The sequence below is a fragment of the Ambystoma mexicanum genome, chromosome 3p, assembly GCF_040938575.1.
Source record: "Ambystoma mexicanum isolate Mex_15411 chromosome 3p, UKY_AmexF1_1, whole genome shotgun sequence".
Classification (NCBI taxonomy): domain Eukaryota; kingdom Metazoa; phylum Chordata; class Amphibia; order Caudata; family Ambystomatidae; genus Ambystoma; species Ambystoma mexicanum.
Genome location: NC_090925.1, coordinates 965,304,494 through 965,324,660, shown reverse-complemented (window position 1 = coordinate 965,324,660; position 20,167 = coordinate 965,304,494). Strand labels below are relative to the sequence as shown.

Genomic DNA, 20,167 nt, shown 5'->3' with positions numbered 1-20,167 from the left:
TGCAAACATGGTTCTAGAATGCATGTGGGAATACATGGCCCAGTGTAATTATTGTTTGTAGCGCTCACGTTTAGCTGCTTTCTATGCGCCACCCTTAACAAACATATGCTATGCCTCAATAGCGCTCACTGTCATGAGACCTGATAAGAAGTGGAATAACTTCAAATTCTACAGTGCTGCTTCTTGGGGAGCCATCTGCTTTGATGAAGCCCCTACAATTACAGCAATAACAGTACATTTGAAATGTCAACTGCCACGTCAGAGCAAACCCTATAGAACACCAACAGTTGTCCCACAAATAATGAGGGCAGATCACTTGGAATTAACTTTACATATACATTTTATGGAAAAGCAAAATTGGCTCGTTTGTCCATTTGCACTTCTGAAAGATGGTTCTCCTGCCTTGAATTTGAGGGTTTCTTTGCTAGGAGGTGAAATTATTGGTTTTAAGATTTTTAGGTATAAAAAATATAAAATAAAAACAGATGAGGAGCATCAAGTCCCACTCCCACACTGGATATCAGGGAACAAAGCGGCAGCAATGCAAGTGTTGGATTTTTGGAAATTAAATAAAACGTTTTGAAATCCCAGATGACAGGAAAGGTCCAAGTTTATTCACTAACTGTATATCAGGGAACAAAGCGGCAGCAATGCAAGTGTTGGATTTTTGGAAATTAAATAAAACGTTTTGAAATCCCAGATGACAGGAAAGGTCCAAGTTTATTCACAAGGATTCTGGATGACAATCAGGAAGTAATCTTTATCTGAAAAAGAAAAGCAAAAAACAATTGTAAAACTTTTCATCTTCCAACTCACCCAGCAATTCAGTTGTTCATAACAAGCTCTTAATTGTCGGACTAATATGTCCGACCAATCGATTTAGGTTTTGGATTATTGTTCTAATTAATTTGTTGAACTGTGAGTGGACCCATGCAGGCACTTATGAAACGGTGTATGCAATTTTGCATTTTCTGGCACCCTGCCAACTGCTACCTCCCTACCTTAAAGGAAAACAATTCAAGTTCACGGTCTAGAATATTCATTTCTACATATTTCTAAATTTGGTTGCTTTTCATGTCAAGTTGTCCTCAATGATTCTCCAGTTTAGGGATCAAGTACAGAACTCCGAGCCGTTCGATAGTCAACAGTGTCAGGGGAGCAATAAGAGAGGCCTTGATTCATAGATATTGCAAACAATTAAGTCCACACCCAATCCAGTCCCTGAGGTTTTCTCTGCACCCTATACTATCTTTCAGTGACATGAATGATAGACTTAAAAGGGAGACAAGTTATGTCAAAATTGGAGCAATACAAAAAAGAAATACAATAAAGGTGGCGATACTAATCGGGGGTGAAGATTTTTTTTTTTTAAAGAATGGAGTTTCAAGCTACGTATAAAAAGTCGCTCACCCCCTCAATGCCCCTCATGCACACTGCACACCATTTTGTACTTGACAAAGCTCAATTATCACTAGCCAATAGCTAGCGACAAGTGAACATTTCGAGGCCTTCCCTTTATGGAATCAAAAAGCAGGACAGCAGGACACCATAAGTACGACAAACAGTCCACAAATGCAATACCTCACTGCTACTTGTACAGTGGTGAAATTGGATACTCAATCTGCGCATTGTGTCAGTTAGGGATAAAGTTCAAAGTTGGAGTTTAGAGAAGGTGCTTTTGTGATTTTTCTATTTGTCTATACTGGCTTTCTGGACTTCTTGGAGCTCTACTCTGGGGACTCGGAAAACAGACCAGACTATGTGCCATTGAGAGACCAGAGGTCACTCAGGATCCACCATGTACACTGTTTCAATGTAAATACACTTACACCTGGCAGCGCACCACTGGCTGGTGGCAGATTAGTTTGATTACAGTCTGTGCCCCAGCGGTTTCTCTATTGAATTTTAACACAGAGCTCTATTTTATACTGTGTACTACGGCATGGCGGGATTGCTCCCACATGGGTAAATGTGGAACGCATGAACTTTATTCACCTGATCGTATTGTCAATTAGGCAAAGAAGACATTTCCTGGACAAGATGGAGCAACATCGATGTAGCCTAATACAGCTTTTATACGACTGCAAGCGCCACCATAGTACCTTTCCTGAGAAAATGGTGTATTGTGCCTCAGCACAGGATAACCTGGCCATCAGTCAGTGGAAGAAAAATAAAGGAAAATTAGGCAAAATGTGGGTGCTAGGAGAAGCAGCAACAGAACAGGCACACGAAAAACTAAGAAATTGTGAATATATAGAATGGAATTGAGGTAGAGGGAATATACTTGTATGAGTAGTGGTGCATGCAAATGGATCAGACAGAATAATTATATAGAAAGGGGGTAAATGAGAGGACTTGTGGTAAGAAACATTTTCTAGTAATTGTGGTTTCTAGAAGCAGTACTAGAATTAAGGGAAACATCGTTGAGAGATGGCCAGAAATGTGCTTGGGAGACCTTCAAGTGTGGAGGCCCGATTGGTCTGGTAGCGTTCTTCAGGCTCCTGTTGTAAACCTCAGGTGCATATAATCTGGAAGGCCAGGCAAACTGTCATAAGTGGCAGAGCCAATTGGCAGTGTAAAAATGTAAATGCTCAGAATCACAATAGGTGAAAGGGAATAAGCAATGGAAGGAAAACCAGCCTACAAAAAGTGCATGTGCTTGGCCTCTCAAAAAGGCAAATTCAGGGGCATGCGAAGTGGGAGATGTGGAGCTGATAAACTGCCATAATTTATGGGAATTCCCTGAGTCAGCGAGAAAACAAAAACAGGTTAATGACACAAAACAGTTAAGAAAAAGCCATACTTCGTACATAGTGTTTAATATCAACAATTCATTAATGCATAACCACTGACCGCATGAGCTGTTGCCAGACTATCTGACAAACAATTGAAACACAAATGTCGCAGTACTTCCTAATGTCACACAGTGAGACTTCAAACAAATAATTTCTAGGCTATAGCTTGGATGTATGTTGAACGTATTTTGTTATTTAAGCCTCGATTAGAAAGCAACCCATTTGTGAAACAAAAGTATTTGGCAACAATCGAATAACACTCAATGTGTGATGAAAGGAAGGAATAGATCAGAAAATAGAATGGACAAACCAACCAGCAATAAGACAAGAACAACCCAAATATAAAACGTTGATTCAAGCTACTTGAGTTTCGGCTGTGCGCGTCCCAATTTACAGCTTTCTAGGGACAGGAATTCCTAGTTGACACAGCAACATACCGGCACATGTGGTGGGGGTTCCCCGATGTCCAGACATATTGGAAGGAATCCTGGGTTGGATAAAAGTATCAGATGGAGCAGACAGACCGTTAAAGCCGATGCTGGTGTTATTTGGAATGGAAGAAGAGGGACGAGTCAATGGAAATCACCACACTCAGGATGAGGAATTTATTGCTGGCAACAAGAGCATGTCTTACGATACATTGGAAAATACCTAGCATGCCCACGTATGGAGAGTCCTATCACGGCATTATTACAGGAACGGCTAAACTTTTAGGGCAGGACTGGTAAGCATTTCAGGGAAGACATCTGGGAGATGTAGAACCAAACAGAATCCACACGCAGTAGGCTAGAGGGGTATAAGAGGGCCATATTCAGCATAGGAGGCACTATTGAGCTTGCTTGCTTCTATGGAGTTGGTGTACGGGGAGGACATCGGGGTTAAGGGATGTGAATGGAAAGAGATGTCACCAAGGTGGTGGAGAAGAGACATACTGAACGAGAGAATAAGATCACTATTTAAGTTGGTTTATTTTAGTAGTGAGGGGTCAAAGCAGACGTCTGATATAAACAGTGGTGACAGATGTATACTAAATGATGTTACTTTGGAAAAAGCAATACAAACATGTATTTTAATTTAAAAAAACAGGGGGTCAAGAACATAGGACTCCTAATGGACAGCATTGTAATGATGGAACTAAAAAATTAGACAGGATGCATTTCTTCCACCTCTGCTCAATTAGGCAGAGAGTGCCCTCCTCATCATCCCACACAGAACCCTTACTGCCATCAATGGCTCTATCAAGAGACACCTATAGTAATATCATTTACCTTTGCATTCTGGATAGTCTATAAAGATACTGCAACCAGTCTGCAAAACTGCTACCAAGACTCGACCGAACAGACCACATCACACCAGCATTACTAATGATCCACCGACTACCAGTCAATAAAAAAGTACATTTCAGGAGGGCGCTAGAGTGCCCAGCCAAGATGGCAGCAAGCCTGTGAGCTCCTAAGCACCTCATTAGATCTGGATCTGATCCCGTCGTCCCCCAGCCAGCTCGAGCCTCTATACGTGATGTCAAGCAATGTGAGTGACCCACCGCAATCAGGTGAAATTTTAAATCCGTTGTGCCCCGAGGAGCAAAGATACGGCCATCACTACCAGAGGTTCCTACACACAGTGACCTCTGCATTGGGCTCGATACTGTCGTAAGAAGGAGGCGGTCCTGGGGGGAGCGCGACGCCTACACACTGCTGTGAGTCCGGCTGAGAGGTGAGGGCCAAGAGCGGAGGGGTTTGCTGCACTGGTGGGAGCTGCGGCACGGCTCCCGAGAGAGCCGCTCAGCCGGACGAGTGAGGAGAGCCAAGACCCCACAGCCTGGGGCACCATTGCCCAGAGCGTTGCTGGGCTTGCTGCCGGATCATAGTGGAAGCTGCAGGCCGCGTGATGTTTGTGGACCCAGGCTGGGGGAGTAGTGCTAGAGCGGGCCTCAGTCAGCTTGGTGGCGCCCATCAGAAGAATCAGAGGAGCGAAACCCCGGAACAGACCGACGACCGCCCTGCGCACTACAGCCAATTCACAAGCCATACTCGGCAGGGAAGGAGACCACGGCGACCGGGACGCATTGGGTACAGCTCTCTGGGAGAATGCAAGGCATCTAAAAGATAAGTTGCCTGGGCCGAGAAATGACAACTGCACTGAACACTGGCTATGCCCCAGGGAGTGCGCTCTGAACTTTCTCCCCTCTCACCTTCTAAATTTGGGCACTGGCTACTGAAGGCCACTTGAGAGGAGCACCGCTGCTGGACCACACAGAGGGGCAATTAAATAGCAGCACATTAACAATCCACTGACTGCCAGCCCCCTAGGCACATCAGAAACTTTGAAGGCGAGGCCCACCTTTGACAGAAGAGAATCCAAGACGGACACGCTGGTCTACATACAGTCTCCTCCCCTCTATGGACCTGTGACAAGTTAGCAACGAGGAGGTAAAACCCTTCATGAGCAGTGGATTGAACACTGAACTGCAGTCTATTACAACAGAAAATGGGGCAAGTGAAACAACACAGAGCTTGACAGTTTGCGGTGGAGGCGGGGGGGGGGGGACCGGGACAACACATGCAGTGACACCTAGACACTGTTGAATGGTGGCTAGCAGGTTGAACGGCTGTAGCCCAGCGATGCGGGCGTGTAGGGAGCCCACCAAGAAGGATGACCATAGACCACATTGGGAAACTGATCAGTCGGTTGCCCAGAGGAACCTGCAGAGTGACCACATGGTTCTCCCAGATGCCTGGCAAGATGTCAAAGGTGGGCAAAGGGGGGAAACAGCAGTCCAAACTACAATGCAACTCTCCCTCCCAGGCCAAAACCCACAAGCCCATTCACTATTCGCTGGGTGCGAGCGCTCAATCCATGACTGAAGACACTTCTGTGGCGTTTCGAGACATCACAGAGATGTGGCGTTTTCGAGACATCACAGAGATGTTCAATCAGCTGCAGAAAAGCATACAATCACTTGATGGGAAGATGGACACCCTAACATGTAAAGTGGACCACATGCAGGTCTGCGTTGATAAGCATGGGGAGAGAGGGAGAGGGACGAGTCTCCACGGTTGAAGATGAATCCTGATCCACGTCCAGGGAAGTTACACAAGTGAAGCACAAGTGAAGCAGGCTCTAAAAAAACTGGCCGATAAACAAGAGGATCTTGAATCTAGATCCAGGAGGAACAATCTGAGAATAGTAGGAGTGCCTGAAGTGGTGGAGCAGAGATTTATAGAACCTTTAGTTGAAGAGATGCTGAAGGAAGCACTGGGAGCAGAGGAATTTTCAGCGGTAGTCATAGTGGAAAGGGCACACGTGATATCAAGTAGGGAGAAACTGATAACCGGGGCTCCTCGGTGTCCGATCATAGCCTGAATGCTGAACTACCGGAACAGATCTGGAAATTTGGAAAGCTAGGGAAAAAGGAACCTTGACATACAAGGGAGACACCATTAAACTCATCCCGGATTTTTCCTGGAGAACATACATGGACGTGAAGAAGACTGCGGAGAGAGGCATACACTATGCCATGATGTTCCCTGCAAAGGTACGAATAGAACACGGGGGGCAAGCACTTTTCTTTTTTTTTCTTTCACACTCCGGACGAGGCTTTCCTCTAACAGTTGCCACAGAACCCCAGACATAGGGAAAATAATGGGCGCCACTGTACCTAATATAACATATCCATACCTATAGCCACGGGCGACAAGGAGGGATATCAGTCCTGAAGGTAGCCGTGGCACAAGTGTTAATGTAGTGGGGTTGCAGTGGATGGCTGGGCCCCAAGCTGTACCTCATGGAGAAGCTCAAGTTTGTTAATGGAGGGGGGGGGGATTATCTGTTGGGGTTGTTAGCGTGGGGGCTCAGAAGTCTGACCGGTTCGGGTTGTCGGTGTGGGAGGGGATGGAGAGGACTAAGGGGGGGTGGAACACAGATTCAGAGGAGTCAAGGGTCACACAACTGTGATGAGCTGCATAGTATCACATGGGAATGGATGGAGCCGAATAATAAATCCGGAATAGGAATGTTACCATGGACATGCAACGACTGGGCCACTTCGGAGTATCACATGGAATGCAAGGGGGCTAAATGGTCAGTAAGTGTCGTAAGGTCCTACTATACATGCAGCGACATCAGGTGGGAATTGCGTTCTTACAAGAGACGCATCTAACACCGGAGGTGGAGTTGAAATTTGGGAAAAACTGGAGATGCCACCGTTACATCTCATGTTACTCCTCATATGCGAGAAGGAACAAGTTACTTACCTGTAACTGTTGTTCTCCAGCATGGGTCTGGCATGGATTCACATGCTCATGAATATTCCCCGTCGTCAGGCTGGGAATCCTCGGTAAAGAAAAAACCAGTATCAGTTTCGTTTCTGATCTGTCTTTCGTAGTAACAACCAATCACTGGTCTCTGCGTCATACTGACCACAGCCAATGACTGCCCTCTACCTAAGCACCGCCTCTGGCAGCCATCTTCAGATTTGGAAGCACGTGAAGTGGCAGTATGACCAAGTGAAGAGCCGCAGAGGGGTAGGCGGGAGGGTTCGCATGTGAATCCATGCCAGACCCATGCTGGAGAACAACAGTTACAGGTAAGTAACTTGTTCCTTCTCCAGCATGGGGTCTGGCATGGATTCACATGCTCATGAATAAAGAATACATAGCAGTACACACATGCACAACCACGGGAGGTGGCAAAGGCTCAACATCAAGCATCACATCAACTCAACATTAAGCATCTTACCTCCTCACCAGGCTCACCTCAGGCGAACAGGTTGCGCAGCACTGCTTGGCCGACCCTGGACTCCTCCCTGGAATCCCGGTCGACGCAGTAGAATTTCGTGAAGGTGTGCGTCGACCTCCACGTAGCAGCCCTGCATATGTCCAGCAGGGGCACACCAGATAGGAACGCCGTGGTAGCTGCGATCGCTCTGGTGGAATGGGCTCTCGGACGGCCAGGCAGCGGTCGGTTTGCCAACCGGTGACAGCACATGATACAGCCGGAGAGCCATCTGGAGATGGAAGCCTTCGAGAGAGCCTTCCCCTGATTGACAGGTCCAAAGTTCACAAAGAGTTGTGACGTCTTCCGAAAACCCTTCGTGCGGTCCACGTAGAACTTCAGCGCTCTAGCTACATCCAGCGAGTGCAAAGTCCTCTCAGCCGGCGACGAAGGCGACGGGAAGAACACAGGTAACACCAAGGGTTCGTTGAGATGGAAGTCCGACGGTACCTTGGGCATGAAGGAGGGGTGCGTCCTGAGCACTACCCTCGTGTCGTGGAAAGTCAAGTACGGGGCCTTGCAGGAAAGGGCCTGGATCTCTCCCACTCGTCGTGCGGAGGTGATGGCCACAAGAAAAGCTGTTTTCCACGATAGAAACTTCAACGGGGCCGAGTGCAGAGGCTCGAACGGAGGTCCCATGAGCTTGGTCAGCACCACGTTGAGCTCCCACGCCGGGGCCGGAGCCTTCACCGGCGGGAACGATCTGAACAGTCCCCTTCATGAACTCTTTCACCAGACGATGAGACCACAAGGACGTCCGCCCCGTGGTTCTGGTGTATCGGGAGATCGCAGCAAGATGAATCTTGATGGACGCGTGTGCCAGACCAGCTTTGGCCAGCGTCAGCAGGTACGGCAGTACTTGGGGAGCCGTAATCCGTAGAGGGTTAATCTTCTGTGCGCGGCACCAGACAGAGAACCTCTTCCATTTGTGTCCGTAGCATTTAAGAGTCGAGGACGCCCTGGCCTTTGCAAGAACCTCTCTGCAATCGGCCGGTATGTCGTATCCTCCAAACTCTAGCGCTGCAGGAGCCAGGCCTGCAAGTTCAGCGACTTCGGGTCGTGGTGGAGGATGGCGCCTCCTTCCCTGGAGAGTAGATCCGCGTCCGCCGGCAGCTTGATCGGCGGGGACGCTGACAAGTCCAGCAAGTCCGGGAACCATATCTGCCTCGGCCACGCAGGTGCGACGAGGATCATCCTGCACCGTGACCTCTTGAGCTGGTTGATGAGCCGGATTAGCAGAGGCAAAGGAGGGAACGCGTAGAGGAACAGGCCCTCCCAGGGGAACGAGAAAGCATCGCCCATGCTCCTCGTCTGGGGAAACCTGCTGGCGAACCTCCGGCACTTGGTGTTCGTCGCCGTCGCGAACAGGTCGATCTGGGGTGTGCCCCACCGTCGGAAGAGGCGATCCACCAGATCCTGCCGTAGTTCCCACTCGTGGCACGAGCGCAGCTCCCTGCTGAGTGAGTCGGCGATGGTGTTTTTTATCCCTGCCAGATGAAACGGCACCAGAAAAATCCCTTGGGCGACGGCCCAATGCCACAGGTCCTGCGCCTCCTTGGACAGCGCTGGGGACCTGGTTCCGCCCTGTTTCCTGATGTAAAACATGGTGGTGGTGTCGGTGAAGATCCTCACCACCTTGCCCTTGAGGGACGGAAGGAAGGACCTGAGGGCCCAAAACACTGCACGGAGCTCCAGGACGTTGATATGCAGGGACTTCTCCGTCGGGAGCCAGAGTCCCCTTGCGTGCAGATTTTCGGTGTGCGCTCCCCACCCTTCCAGGGAGGCATCCGTGGTCACAGTCTCCTGGTGGGCTGGGGCCTGGAAGTCCATGCCCGCCGTCAGATGCGCGCGGGTGCCCCACCACCGTATCGCTCGTCGGAAGCTCTCGTCGAGCTTGATCCTTTCCTCGAAGCTGCCCGTCGTCTGGATCCAGCGCGCATCCAGGAATTCTTGCAACGGGCGCATCCGGAGCCTGCACATGGGAATGAGGTAGATGCAGGAAGACATCATCCCGAGGAGGGACTTGATGGACCTCACTTTGGCCGCGTCGGCCACCAACATCCGTTGCACCTTGCCCAAGATGGTCCTGGTCCTCTCCTCCGACGGGGAGGCCAGAAGGGACACTGTGTCGAGCCTCGCTCCCAGAAACAGTGCGACTTGCGCGGGCACCAGGTGGGATTTGGCGTAGTTCACGGAGAATCCCAGGTCCGTGAGGAGTTGGACGGTCCTTGCCGTGTGGACCACGGCGAGCTCCCTCGTCTTGGCGCGGATGAGCCAGTCGTCCAGGTAGGGGTAGACGTGAATCCCCTCGCGGCGCAGCTGCGCCGCCACCGGTGCGAGGCACTTGGTGAATACCCTGGGTGCCGACCGTAGTCCGAAGGGAAGGGCTTTGAACTGGTAATGACGCCCTTGGACCACGAACCTGAGGAATTTCCGGTGCCCCTTTAGGATGGGAATGTGGAAGTAGGCATCCTCCAAATCCAACGACGATAGGAAGTCTCCTTCCTCCAGCTGACCCAGGACGTGCTGGAGGGTGACCATCCGGAACTTCTGCGCCTTGATGAACTTGTTCAGACGTCGCAGGTCTAGGATGGGGCGCCATCCTCCCGTCTTCTTCTTCACGAGGAAGTATCTCGAGTAGACTCCGGAGCCCCGAAGCCCCTTTGGGACGAGTTCGATGGCGGCCTTCCTGAGCATCGCCTTTACCTCCAGGAGAAGTTGAGGGGCGTGAAGTTCTTTCCTGGCCACGGGGGGGACGCGCGGGCACCTTCTTTGAAACTCGAGCGCGTGGCCCCGGGCCAGGGCGTCCAGCACCCAACGGTCGGTGGAGATGGACTCCCACACGCTGACGAAGCCCGCCAGCCGGCCTCCCACCGGGGTGCTTCGGTGGGGGCCCGACCCCACGGCCGGTTCAATCCTGCTTGGACGCGGCCTTGCCGCCTTGACCTCCTTGGCGACGACGGCGGGGTCCGCTAGACTTGCCTCGTCCTCTGTAGGCCTCTTGCGACGTCGAGCGGGCCGCTTGACGGTAGGAAGCGAAACCGCCGCCGGAACCTTTGGAGGCGCCCTTGCCTCCGCTGCTCCGAAAGGGCGTCCGTCGTTGCTGCAGAACTCCAAGGGCCCGGGCCGTCTCAGTATCCGCCTTGATGGCCTGAAGGGAATCGTCCACTGTCTTCCCAAACAGATTGTTCCCGTCGAAGGGCATGTCCAGGACTCTGGTCTGGACGTCCTGCCGGAAGTCCGTAGCTTTGAGCCATCCACGACGTCGAAGGCAAACGCCGTTGCCCAGCTGGCGGAACCCAGTGTCGGCGATGTCCGTCGCCACGGTGATGGCGTGGTCCGAGGCCACCTCACCTTCCTGCAGGATCTCCAGGGCCTCCGCCCTCTTGTCGTCCGGCAGAAAATCCAGCAGGGGAGCTATCTTGTACCAGAGCTCCCTGTCGTAGCGAGCCACGATAGCCAAGGCGTTGGCCGCTTTAATCGTCGTCGCTGCCGACGAGATGACTCTACGTCCCAAAGCATCCAATTTCCTTCCCTCGCCGTCCGGCGGGGAAGTCGATGTGGAGGCCGCACCCCCCCCCCGCTTTCTTCCTGGCTGCCGCGGAGACGACGGAATCCGGGGTAGGCTGCGCCCGGAGGCACAGGGGGGCCGTGTCCGGGACCCGGTACTTTTTCTCGTACCGGTCTCTTCTAGCTGGCGTCGTGGAAGGGTTCTTGAGGAGGGAAAGGCCCTCATCCCAAATGTCGTCCAACAGAGGCACTGCGAGGACCGTCTTCCTCTTGGCCTCGCGCTGCTGATAAAGGAAGCCTTCCTTTTTCTTCTCCTCAGGGCAGAGTTGGAAAAGCTCGGAAGCCCTGGAGATCATGGAGTGGAAAGATCCGATCTCGTCGGGCGGAGAAGCCCTGGCGGGAGGCGACGACGGAAAATCCTCGTCGTATGCCTCGTCGTCCGTACCCGTCGCTGCCGTGTCAGTCCCCGTATCATCCCCTCGGGTGGACGGGGAGGAGGGCTGGATGGGGCGCGACGGTTGAAAAGGAGGTGGTGGATGGATCCTTCTTTTCTTGGTAGGGGGAACACCAGAAGGTCCCGGTTCTGGATCCCCCGACGGGAGAGGTTCCTCCGTCGGTAACGGTAGCCTCGTCCTTATCTCGGAGCATAAGGACTGTATGGCCAACAAAATGGCCGCCGAGTTGTCTTGCGGCGCTGGCAGAGGGGAGTCCGACGGGCGAGCAGGGGCCCCGTCGGTATCCTCGACGATGTCGTCGTCGTCACCTGCGTCGGGGTCCATTCCGACGGGCTGGCCTTCTTCCACGCCTAGGCCGTGGCTTAAGACCTCGATCAGCTCCTCTTCTGAGGTTGAGGCCGAATCTACGACGACGCCCTGCCCCCCCTTCTTCCCCACGGAGGGTTTCACGGGGGTCCTATCGATGGGCACAAAAGAAGACTCCCTCCGAGGAGGCAGGGAGATTCTGGGCCCCGAGGTCGCCACCACTGGTGCAGCCTCCACAGGCTGAGCCAGGGCCGCCGCGACCGTTTCGATAGAGGGCTTGGTCGGATGGATCAAGGCCTTCACCACCTTAGGTGCGCTCACCGCCTTATCCTTGAGGGAGGGGGCACTGCCACGCTCCTCCTCTGCCTTAGAGCTCGACCGGGGCCTCTCCAGGAGCTTCGCCGGGTGCTCGGCCTTCCTCTTACCCGACCCAGAGCGTTGGCTCGTGGTTGATGGTGCCGGGGAGGGTGCGCCCTGCCTGGCACCCGTAGAGCCCGACCGTTCGGCGCTCCCGGTGCCAGCGGACTCGCGGTGCTTAGCCTTATGTTGGGCCCCCGTCGCCGGGGCGCCCTCAAAGGTCTTAGAAGACCGCTCGGATTTCTTCTTCTTCTCGCCAGACGGGCTCTTACCCTCCAGCCAGTTGGCGAGACGTTGATGGCGGTCCTTCATGGTCCGTTCCGACATGTTGCCGCAAAACGCACAGTCCTTCTCCACGTGCGTCTTGTCCTCATGAAGGCAGTAAAGGCAGAAAGAGTGTTCGTCCTCCTTAAAGACGTTCTGCAGCTGGCATCCAGGGCAGACCCTGAACAGCTTTCCGGGCGTCGAGCTTCCCTTCTCCTGGGCCATCTCCGAGACCGGGCCTGAGAAGCTTCTGGAGTCCTCCGAAGTGTAGCTCGACGAAATCTTCACCCTTGAGGGGCACAGACGAATCCGACACGGGTCCCCGTTGATCGGATGTAGGATCGGTGGAGCTTGAGGCTCTTTTGACCGAAAGAATCGAAGTTTTTTGTGAAAAAGCGCGAAAAATAGCACTAACGCTCGAGAGCAATAGCACGAGGATCCCAACACATGAACGTGCGGTAAAAATCTGAAGATGGCTGCCAGAGGCGGTGCTTAGGTAGAGGGCAGTCATTGGCTGTGGTCAGTATGACGCAGAGACCAGTGATTGGTTGTTACTACGAAAGACAGATCAGAAACGAAACTGATACTGGTTTTTTCTTTACCGAGGATTCCCAGCCTGACGACGGGGAATATTCATGAGCATGTGAATCCATGCTGGAGAAATTTGTGTATTCTCATTCACAGCTCTGTTGGGTTTCAGATTTTATTTAATTTATTTTAAAACTTTATTTTACTTTAGAGTACACACAAACTCTGACCAGTGTTTTCTTCCGTGTCGTTCCCCCCCTGACCCCTACAGCCTATCCCACACATTTCACACTACTAGGTTTGTTGTGATGTCCCTTTCTGATGTTTACACCTGGTTTTCGTGCTCTGCCGCTGATGGCTGAGCTTCTTTCGCCTTTTCAGGACCCTTCTGTTAAGAGGCAAACAGGTCTTGCAATAATAGTCTCCAGGCTTCTATGTCAGTGTTGCCTTCGCTTCTCCCCAATCGGGCCACCTCCTGCCAAACTGCAGTCTCAAGATGCAACCATTTCTGGAGGTCTTTCCACCACAACTGTATCCGGGAATTTGTGTGCCTTTCAACCCATCGCTATCCTATGTTTCGCTAGCACATATACTAAGTCTTTCAGTTTATTCAGATGCTTCCCCCGTTTCAGGTGTGTGCAGTGGTCTCCACATCCAGGCCTGGGAGGTTAATTTGTGCCAGAGCCTCCTCTATCTCGGAGGGCTGCGTTTTCGGATCTATCCTTATACAGCTCTTTACAATATTCGAGAAAACATTTGTTTATTCCTTCCTGTGTCCTGCACACTGTTCCATCTTCTCTTTCAATGGACTTCATCATATCTCGCTTTGTTTCGCTTTTACACAGCCAGGCTACCAAGCATCCGGCTTGTCTGCTTCTGCATGTTGTTTTTCAACATATATTGCATAATTCATGGCACCCAACATGTCCCCATGTTTCAGACAATCCTGCCGCAGATGAGTTATTTCACGGGCATTGTCTGCGGTCATGCCTGTTTGGTCCATTTCTTCTAACAAAGCATCTGCTCTAGATAACTCCCCTTCTATCGTGGCCTGAATGGCGCCTGCCTTGGCTATAGCGACCCCTCTGATGACTGCCTTGAAAGCCTCCCACAAGGTCCGGGCTGATGCTACACTGCCAGTGTTATATTCAAAATAGTCTAATGACAGCCCTCAGGTGTTCACGGAGCCGGAGCATTGCATCTTTCAGAGCTTCTCCTCCGAGCTTTCACGTCAGGATGCATGCTCTGGGAGGGAAGGCTCACCATAGGACTAGTAGCAGCGCATGGTCGGACAGTACCCGCGCTTTATAATCTGCAGTTGTACATTTGCCTAGTGTTTCTGCTCCTGTAAAGACATAGTCTAACCTAGTGTATAGATATAGCGGGGCTGTGTAGTGCGAGTACCCTTGTGCCTGTGGGTGTAGGGTTCTCCAGATATCTGAGATTAAAAGGCTTGTAACAGGGTATGCAAGGCTTTGGCTGGAGGGATGGATGTGTGCATTTCCCATCCGACCCGTCAAGGCAGGGATCTAGTGTGCAGTTGAAGTAACCCCCCCATAATAGTGTGCAGTTTCTAGAGGGTCCAATTTGGGTATATAGCGATCGGAAGAAGGTTGCGGCATGGTGGTTAGGGGCATTTGTGTTAACTATACATACTTCCCTTTTTTCTAGCTGACCTTGCACTATAATCATCCTGCCTTCCTTGTCGGCTACCATTTTCAGCACCCGGAAAGGTACCATCGGTGCAATCCATATCAATACTCCTCTGGCGTACGCCGAGCCCAATGTGGTCCCACTCCAATTAATAAGGGCAGCTTGTTTCTCCCGGGTAAGGTGCGTTTCCTGTAGGAGCGCTATTATCTACTTTTTGCTGGCGCAAATACGTCATAATCCTGTTCCTTTGGATGTAACTGCTAAGCCCCCTGACATGGTGGCTATTTTAAGTTCCCAGGCCACGTTTTCTATCTCCCTTGCCCCTTTGTGGTCTTCATCTACACTTCCCATGTGCGTCGTGTGGGTGTGTAGGCTGTTTCCCAACTACTCTTCCAACTCCCCACCTCTCTCCCAACGATTGCCTAGCTCGGTAACTCGTGCTCAGGCGTTCCCACTTCTCACTCCAGACCCAACTAATTCCATCCATTGGCCTCGGGTGTGCAGCGGACGGATCCAGAACTACTAGTATCCTAGGAAATAAACCTTGATGGGTGAGGGATGCCTCCCGCAACGTGTGTTCCTCTTCCATAGCCCACGTTGTTGTCTTTCCTGCTGTCCCTTCGGATCTGTAGCCAAGTATAGCAGCGATTGAATCCAGCAATGAGACTAGAAAAAAAGCTCAGTTATTTCCATTATCTCCTTTGGTGCAGCTCAGTCTCGTCTTGTCAGCCTCCTGTGATGTGCTCTTGATTGCTCTGCTTTGTCTTTCGCCTGTCTCCCCGTCACTGATGGCAGGTTCTCAGAATCCATCCATTTGTGCGCCTCTTCGGACATGTCGAAAAACACAGATCGGCCATTACGTATGACCTTGAGTCTCTCTGGATATAACAGCATGCATCTGAAGTCAGAGTCTCAGTCTTCTCTTTACTGAGGCAAATTGCATTCTCTCTTTCTGCACCTGTACGGTGTATTCAGGGTATGCTGTAATTTGCGCCGATGCCCTTTGTATCATGCCACCTTTTCTAAAGTATTCCAAGATTCTCTGCCTGTCCTTATAGTTCAGTATGCAGGCTATAATGGGCCGCAGTAGGGCTCCAGCTGTGGTTTTTGGGCCAGAGACATGTGCGCCCGCTCCACTGTAAATCCTTGGGTGAGCACCTGGGCCGATCGCCTGCAGCAGCACATTTTCAACAAAGGTGCTTCTTGTTGAGCTGCATTGGGCAGTTTCTCTTGTGGGCGCTGTTTTTGCAAATGCGTCTAGTGTTGGTTGCTTGTTCTTGTGCTTGGATGCCTTAGAAGGCATGTGTAGACCGGTTGTTGCTTGCCTGCCGTCAGCCCTGACTGATCTTGTGTCCCTGTCGTTATTAGATGTGCCTCTGTATTTTCTTAGGGCTCCAGCTATGCTCTCCCCCACCCATTACCTACGACCAGGCTCTGGTTATTTCGGCAGTTGGGGTGCGCCTCAACAGCGATGGCTTTCACCCCCGGTTGAGGTGGGCCACCGTTGTGCTCGATTGTCTTGCAGGGTGCTTGGGCCCTTTGTGTTGTCCCACAGGCGTGCGGGCCCGCTCCTGCTGCTTGCTTTGCCACTCATGTTCAGCTGTCCTTCCTGTGGCAGGTGAACTTGCCGTTGTCTTTAAGTCTGGGTTGGCCCCTGGCGACTCCACCAGACTGTGCATACTTCAAGCTCGGGGTCAGTCCGTCTCACTGCAAGCCTCCGATCCGTTCGCAACCCCTGGTTTGCATTTCTGTTGCACTGTTCCCACACTCCCAGCACAATCTTCACTCCCGTTATCTTGTGGCTCGGTAGGGGCTCTGCGCATCAAATGAGCTCCGCCTGCCGCGGCACTGCTCTCGCCAGGCTATTTCTCGTGGAGCCTCGCTCCCTGTTGGGCCTTGCATCTGTTGCCTACTAGTATTGCGCCTGTCCTTTACAAGTGGCGCTCAGGCCTAAGCCGGTCCTTCATATCTTGTGGAGCTCCCTGTGCACTCCGCTCTGCTGCTTCTGGGGCTGCCCGGGACTCAGCTCTTGTATCCTGCGCCACCACAGGCTTTGTTAGCATATCGCGATGACGGGGTCTGCAGTCCATTATAATCTATTATGTGTTTGTGTCTTTTCCGGAAAGTGCACGTGCGATTAGTGTAGTCTGGGCGCTGTTCTGCTTTCGCACTTGCTCACACTTACTTACATGCGCTGCGCCCCTGTTCTCAAGAGGTCTAGTTTGTTTCGGCTTCCTCCGCTTATGGCTTTGTTGACCAGTTGTTGGTTTGAGTGGCGCAGCAGTCATGTGCTTGTTACACTGCGCCTTCCCGGCCCACGTTTACCTTCTTCCACAGTCTGTAGTTTGCATCCCTGTGCCCCGGGACTGGGCAGGTCGTTTTGTCCGGGGCCCTCAGTCCACTGCATACCCTCTTAACGTTTGAGTGCAGCCCAAATTCCTGTACCTTCGGGGTATTTTGCACATAGCTGCCAGTCCTGCAGTGATGTCCGTCCGCTTTGTTGTTACGCACAGCAGTGCACGAAGCGCAGCTTGTGCTTCTGTCCCTCCGCTGTTCACCCGCTGTGACAGGGCCCTTCTGCACCGGTCGTCTTCTCCGTGGCCGCCCGACATCCAGAACGGTATTGTGTCTCTGCCAGCAGGGCAGGCTGAGCTGCAATCCCTAAGCCGCCACCATGACAGGTAATTGCTTTCTTGTCCCGACATGCTTTGCGGCAGCCACATTTCTATCGACCCCTTTTCCAATTTTCACCAGGATTCCGTCTGCATGTGCCTCACTATTCACGAGATCCTCAGCCCACTTTCTTTTCATGTGGTTATCGGAGTCTGCTATATTGGACAGGATCTTGCCCGATCACCGCAGGAGCAGCTAGGAAGACTAACCCTATATGCATTGTTGCGAGAAGGCCTAACAGGAGCGATAATGTAGGATTGGTGGGGCTCGGTCGGGGTCCTCTGGGAGAGATTTAAATGCGTAATAAGAGGGGAGTGCATATTGAGAGAGACTGGGATGCTAAAACAAATCAGGAAGGAACTAGCTAACACTGAGGCCCACATACGTGCACTGCATTCGGCTACAACCACACTGACACCCCTAGAACAAGCGGAGATCATGAAACACTTGCAAACATTTAATGAACTAGCACGTAGAGTAGCTAAACTTATTCAGTGGGGCAGAAGCCGGGTAGGCTGCTGGCAAGGGCATCAAGGTTAGACAGCCACAGGGATCGGGTCCTGTCCATAACAGATATACAAGGAGTGGAGAGGTTTGCAGACCATGAAATCGTACAAGAATTCTGAAACGGGTCTCCCAGCACGAGGTGAATAACTATTTGGACCAGGTTGCTTTACATTGGTGCACGGACGAGGAAAGGGAGTGGCTGGGCCGCCTGGTGTCCCTAGAGGAAGTGCTTCAGGCTATTAGGTCTCTCCCATCTGGGAAGTCTCCCGGGCCAGTCGGGTTTACAGCACAGTTCTATAAATACTATGCCACAAAGCTTGCTGCCTACCTGCTGCAAATGTTCCATCAAAGCCTGCGGGAGGGCAGGTGTTAGGGAGAATTCTCAAAAATGTGCCAATTCCCTTCACCTAGAAACCCATAGCAACTTTGCTGGATTTTGAGGACTTGATTTTTTTACCTGTAGAGTGTGACCCTTCCCCCCCCCCCCCCCCTCGCTCATGTGTTTTACTCTTGTGTTTTCTTTGGTTATGGAGTTTTAGACAACTCCATAGGCATCTTTTCTTTTGTCACAAACAGGAGCAACAAGGGATACCAGGAATATCTATGTACTATGATCTGGCCTGGATAGAGCACACATATTTATATCAACATCAAAGGTCATAGTACTGGTGTATTTATGTGGTGAGTTCAGGAATAGTCTACCTATCTAAAAAGTCACCATATCATCGTGACTCAACACTTGTAAACAATAGTGTCCTTCACTAACCATGTAATGAGATGAAAAACATTCATTCAATTCAACCCAATGGACACTTTCTCATTATTTCAACATTTTTATTAACAGGTAGGAAAAACATTATAAAAGACTGTTCTCATTATTATAAAAAAACAATCACAAATATCAGTAACAATATAATCATCAGCCAATCCAATGAGTTAATAGTTCGACTGGTCAGATACATCATTCCCATCTAAAACCACAACAAACCACACGCCAACCATACTTCATTCATATTCAACCAATTCATCAATTCATTCACTTACAACATTTAATTAATCTAAAACAATCATGCTAAAATACGACAATACAACTTTGTGTCCATTACCAATATGAAAAATGAATTTGTCACAGCTGAGCCACCGTTAATTCTACAGTCTATTATGGCAAAAAAAGGGCTCAAGCTCTTCTTTTACAAAGCTGTTTACAACTAACAATACACTCCCCGACCCGACATGTTTCTTTCTGTGCAAATCTTGTTCAACAGAAATTCCTCAAGGGCACAAAGGTCCGGCGTTGTCAAATGGAAAGTCGATGGAAATAGGAACGCGTAGACTACACCAAAAGATCACCTGAATATAAACATAAAAACACCATCAATCGAGCTCAATGCTTTAATCTCTAGATTGATCATTACTACCACTGCACCAACAATCTGAAAGGGAGTAGAAGGGGTTATTAATACCCCTAAACTTCCTTCACCACTACAGGGATAATGTGAACCGAAACACGTAACCATGACTGGAACACCATATAAATTGGTGTATTTCACAGAACACCACCAACACCACGTGACACATCAGGACCTCCAGGACTATTAGCACCATCCCTCAAAAATGTAATATGACCAACCACAACCCGGTGGTATTTCATAAAACAAGGGGGGTTGTGAACAAGATCAAAATCCAGCGGACACTCCCAGTATATCTCTGGTAAAGTCTTCACTGGTTGTACTCGTTTTCGCCAATCACGAAGGTACACAATTACCGATAAGAAAGAAGTGCCCAACACTCATGGGGCAGGCACAACTATATAGAGCACATATTTTCAAGAGGGCGCATCCTCGATCACCTGAAATCACACAAAAAAATGGAAGAAGGGGACATGACAGTCAGGACGAACCTCCAAAATCCACCCACCATGTCATCAACATTAACGATTGGTGTATCTAAAAAAGCCACTGTGTACATAATGTACTCAGAGTATCATAACGCTAAGTCAATGTGGCAAGACTAACAAATCACACACAGACCCGGTTTACCTTCTTCACAATGGTCTAACCCATCTGCATGAATGTGTCTGGGTGGACTGTTTTAAATAGAGTCTCTTCACAAAATGAGAAACAAACGTAATCCGAATCAGTGTCGTCCGGTTCAAGTCCGAACAGTTCACGATTCTGTAACGATACAAAACCAAGGAGCCACATTAACACTCTGTAGCATGAGTTCCATATAACATAGGCAACTACTAATGCTGCTACCATTGAGGTAATGTTGTAATCGACAAGCCTCAAGGAGAGCGAGCCAATTACCCTGCCATTAAATATACGGGAGACATCAAAAACT

The 20,167-nt window shown here is 50.6% G+C and overlaps 1 protein-coding gene across 1 annotated transcript in view; it reads right to left on the bottom strand.

The window, feature by feature from the left end:
* Positions 1–592: 592 nt before the first annotated feature.
* Positions 593–20,167, bottom strand: part of DYNLRB1 (dynein light chain roadblock-type 1) — a 107,344-nt gene continuing 87,769 nt past the window's right edge. Inside the window, exon 4 of the mRNA XM_069652268.1 lies at positions 593–764. Within this exon, the coding sequence (XP_069508369.1) occupies positions 721–764 (44 nt within the window). The 3' untranslated portion in view covers positions 593–720. The remainder of the gene's footprint in view (positions 765–20,167) is intronic.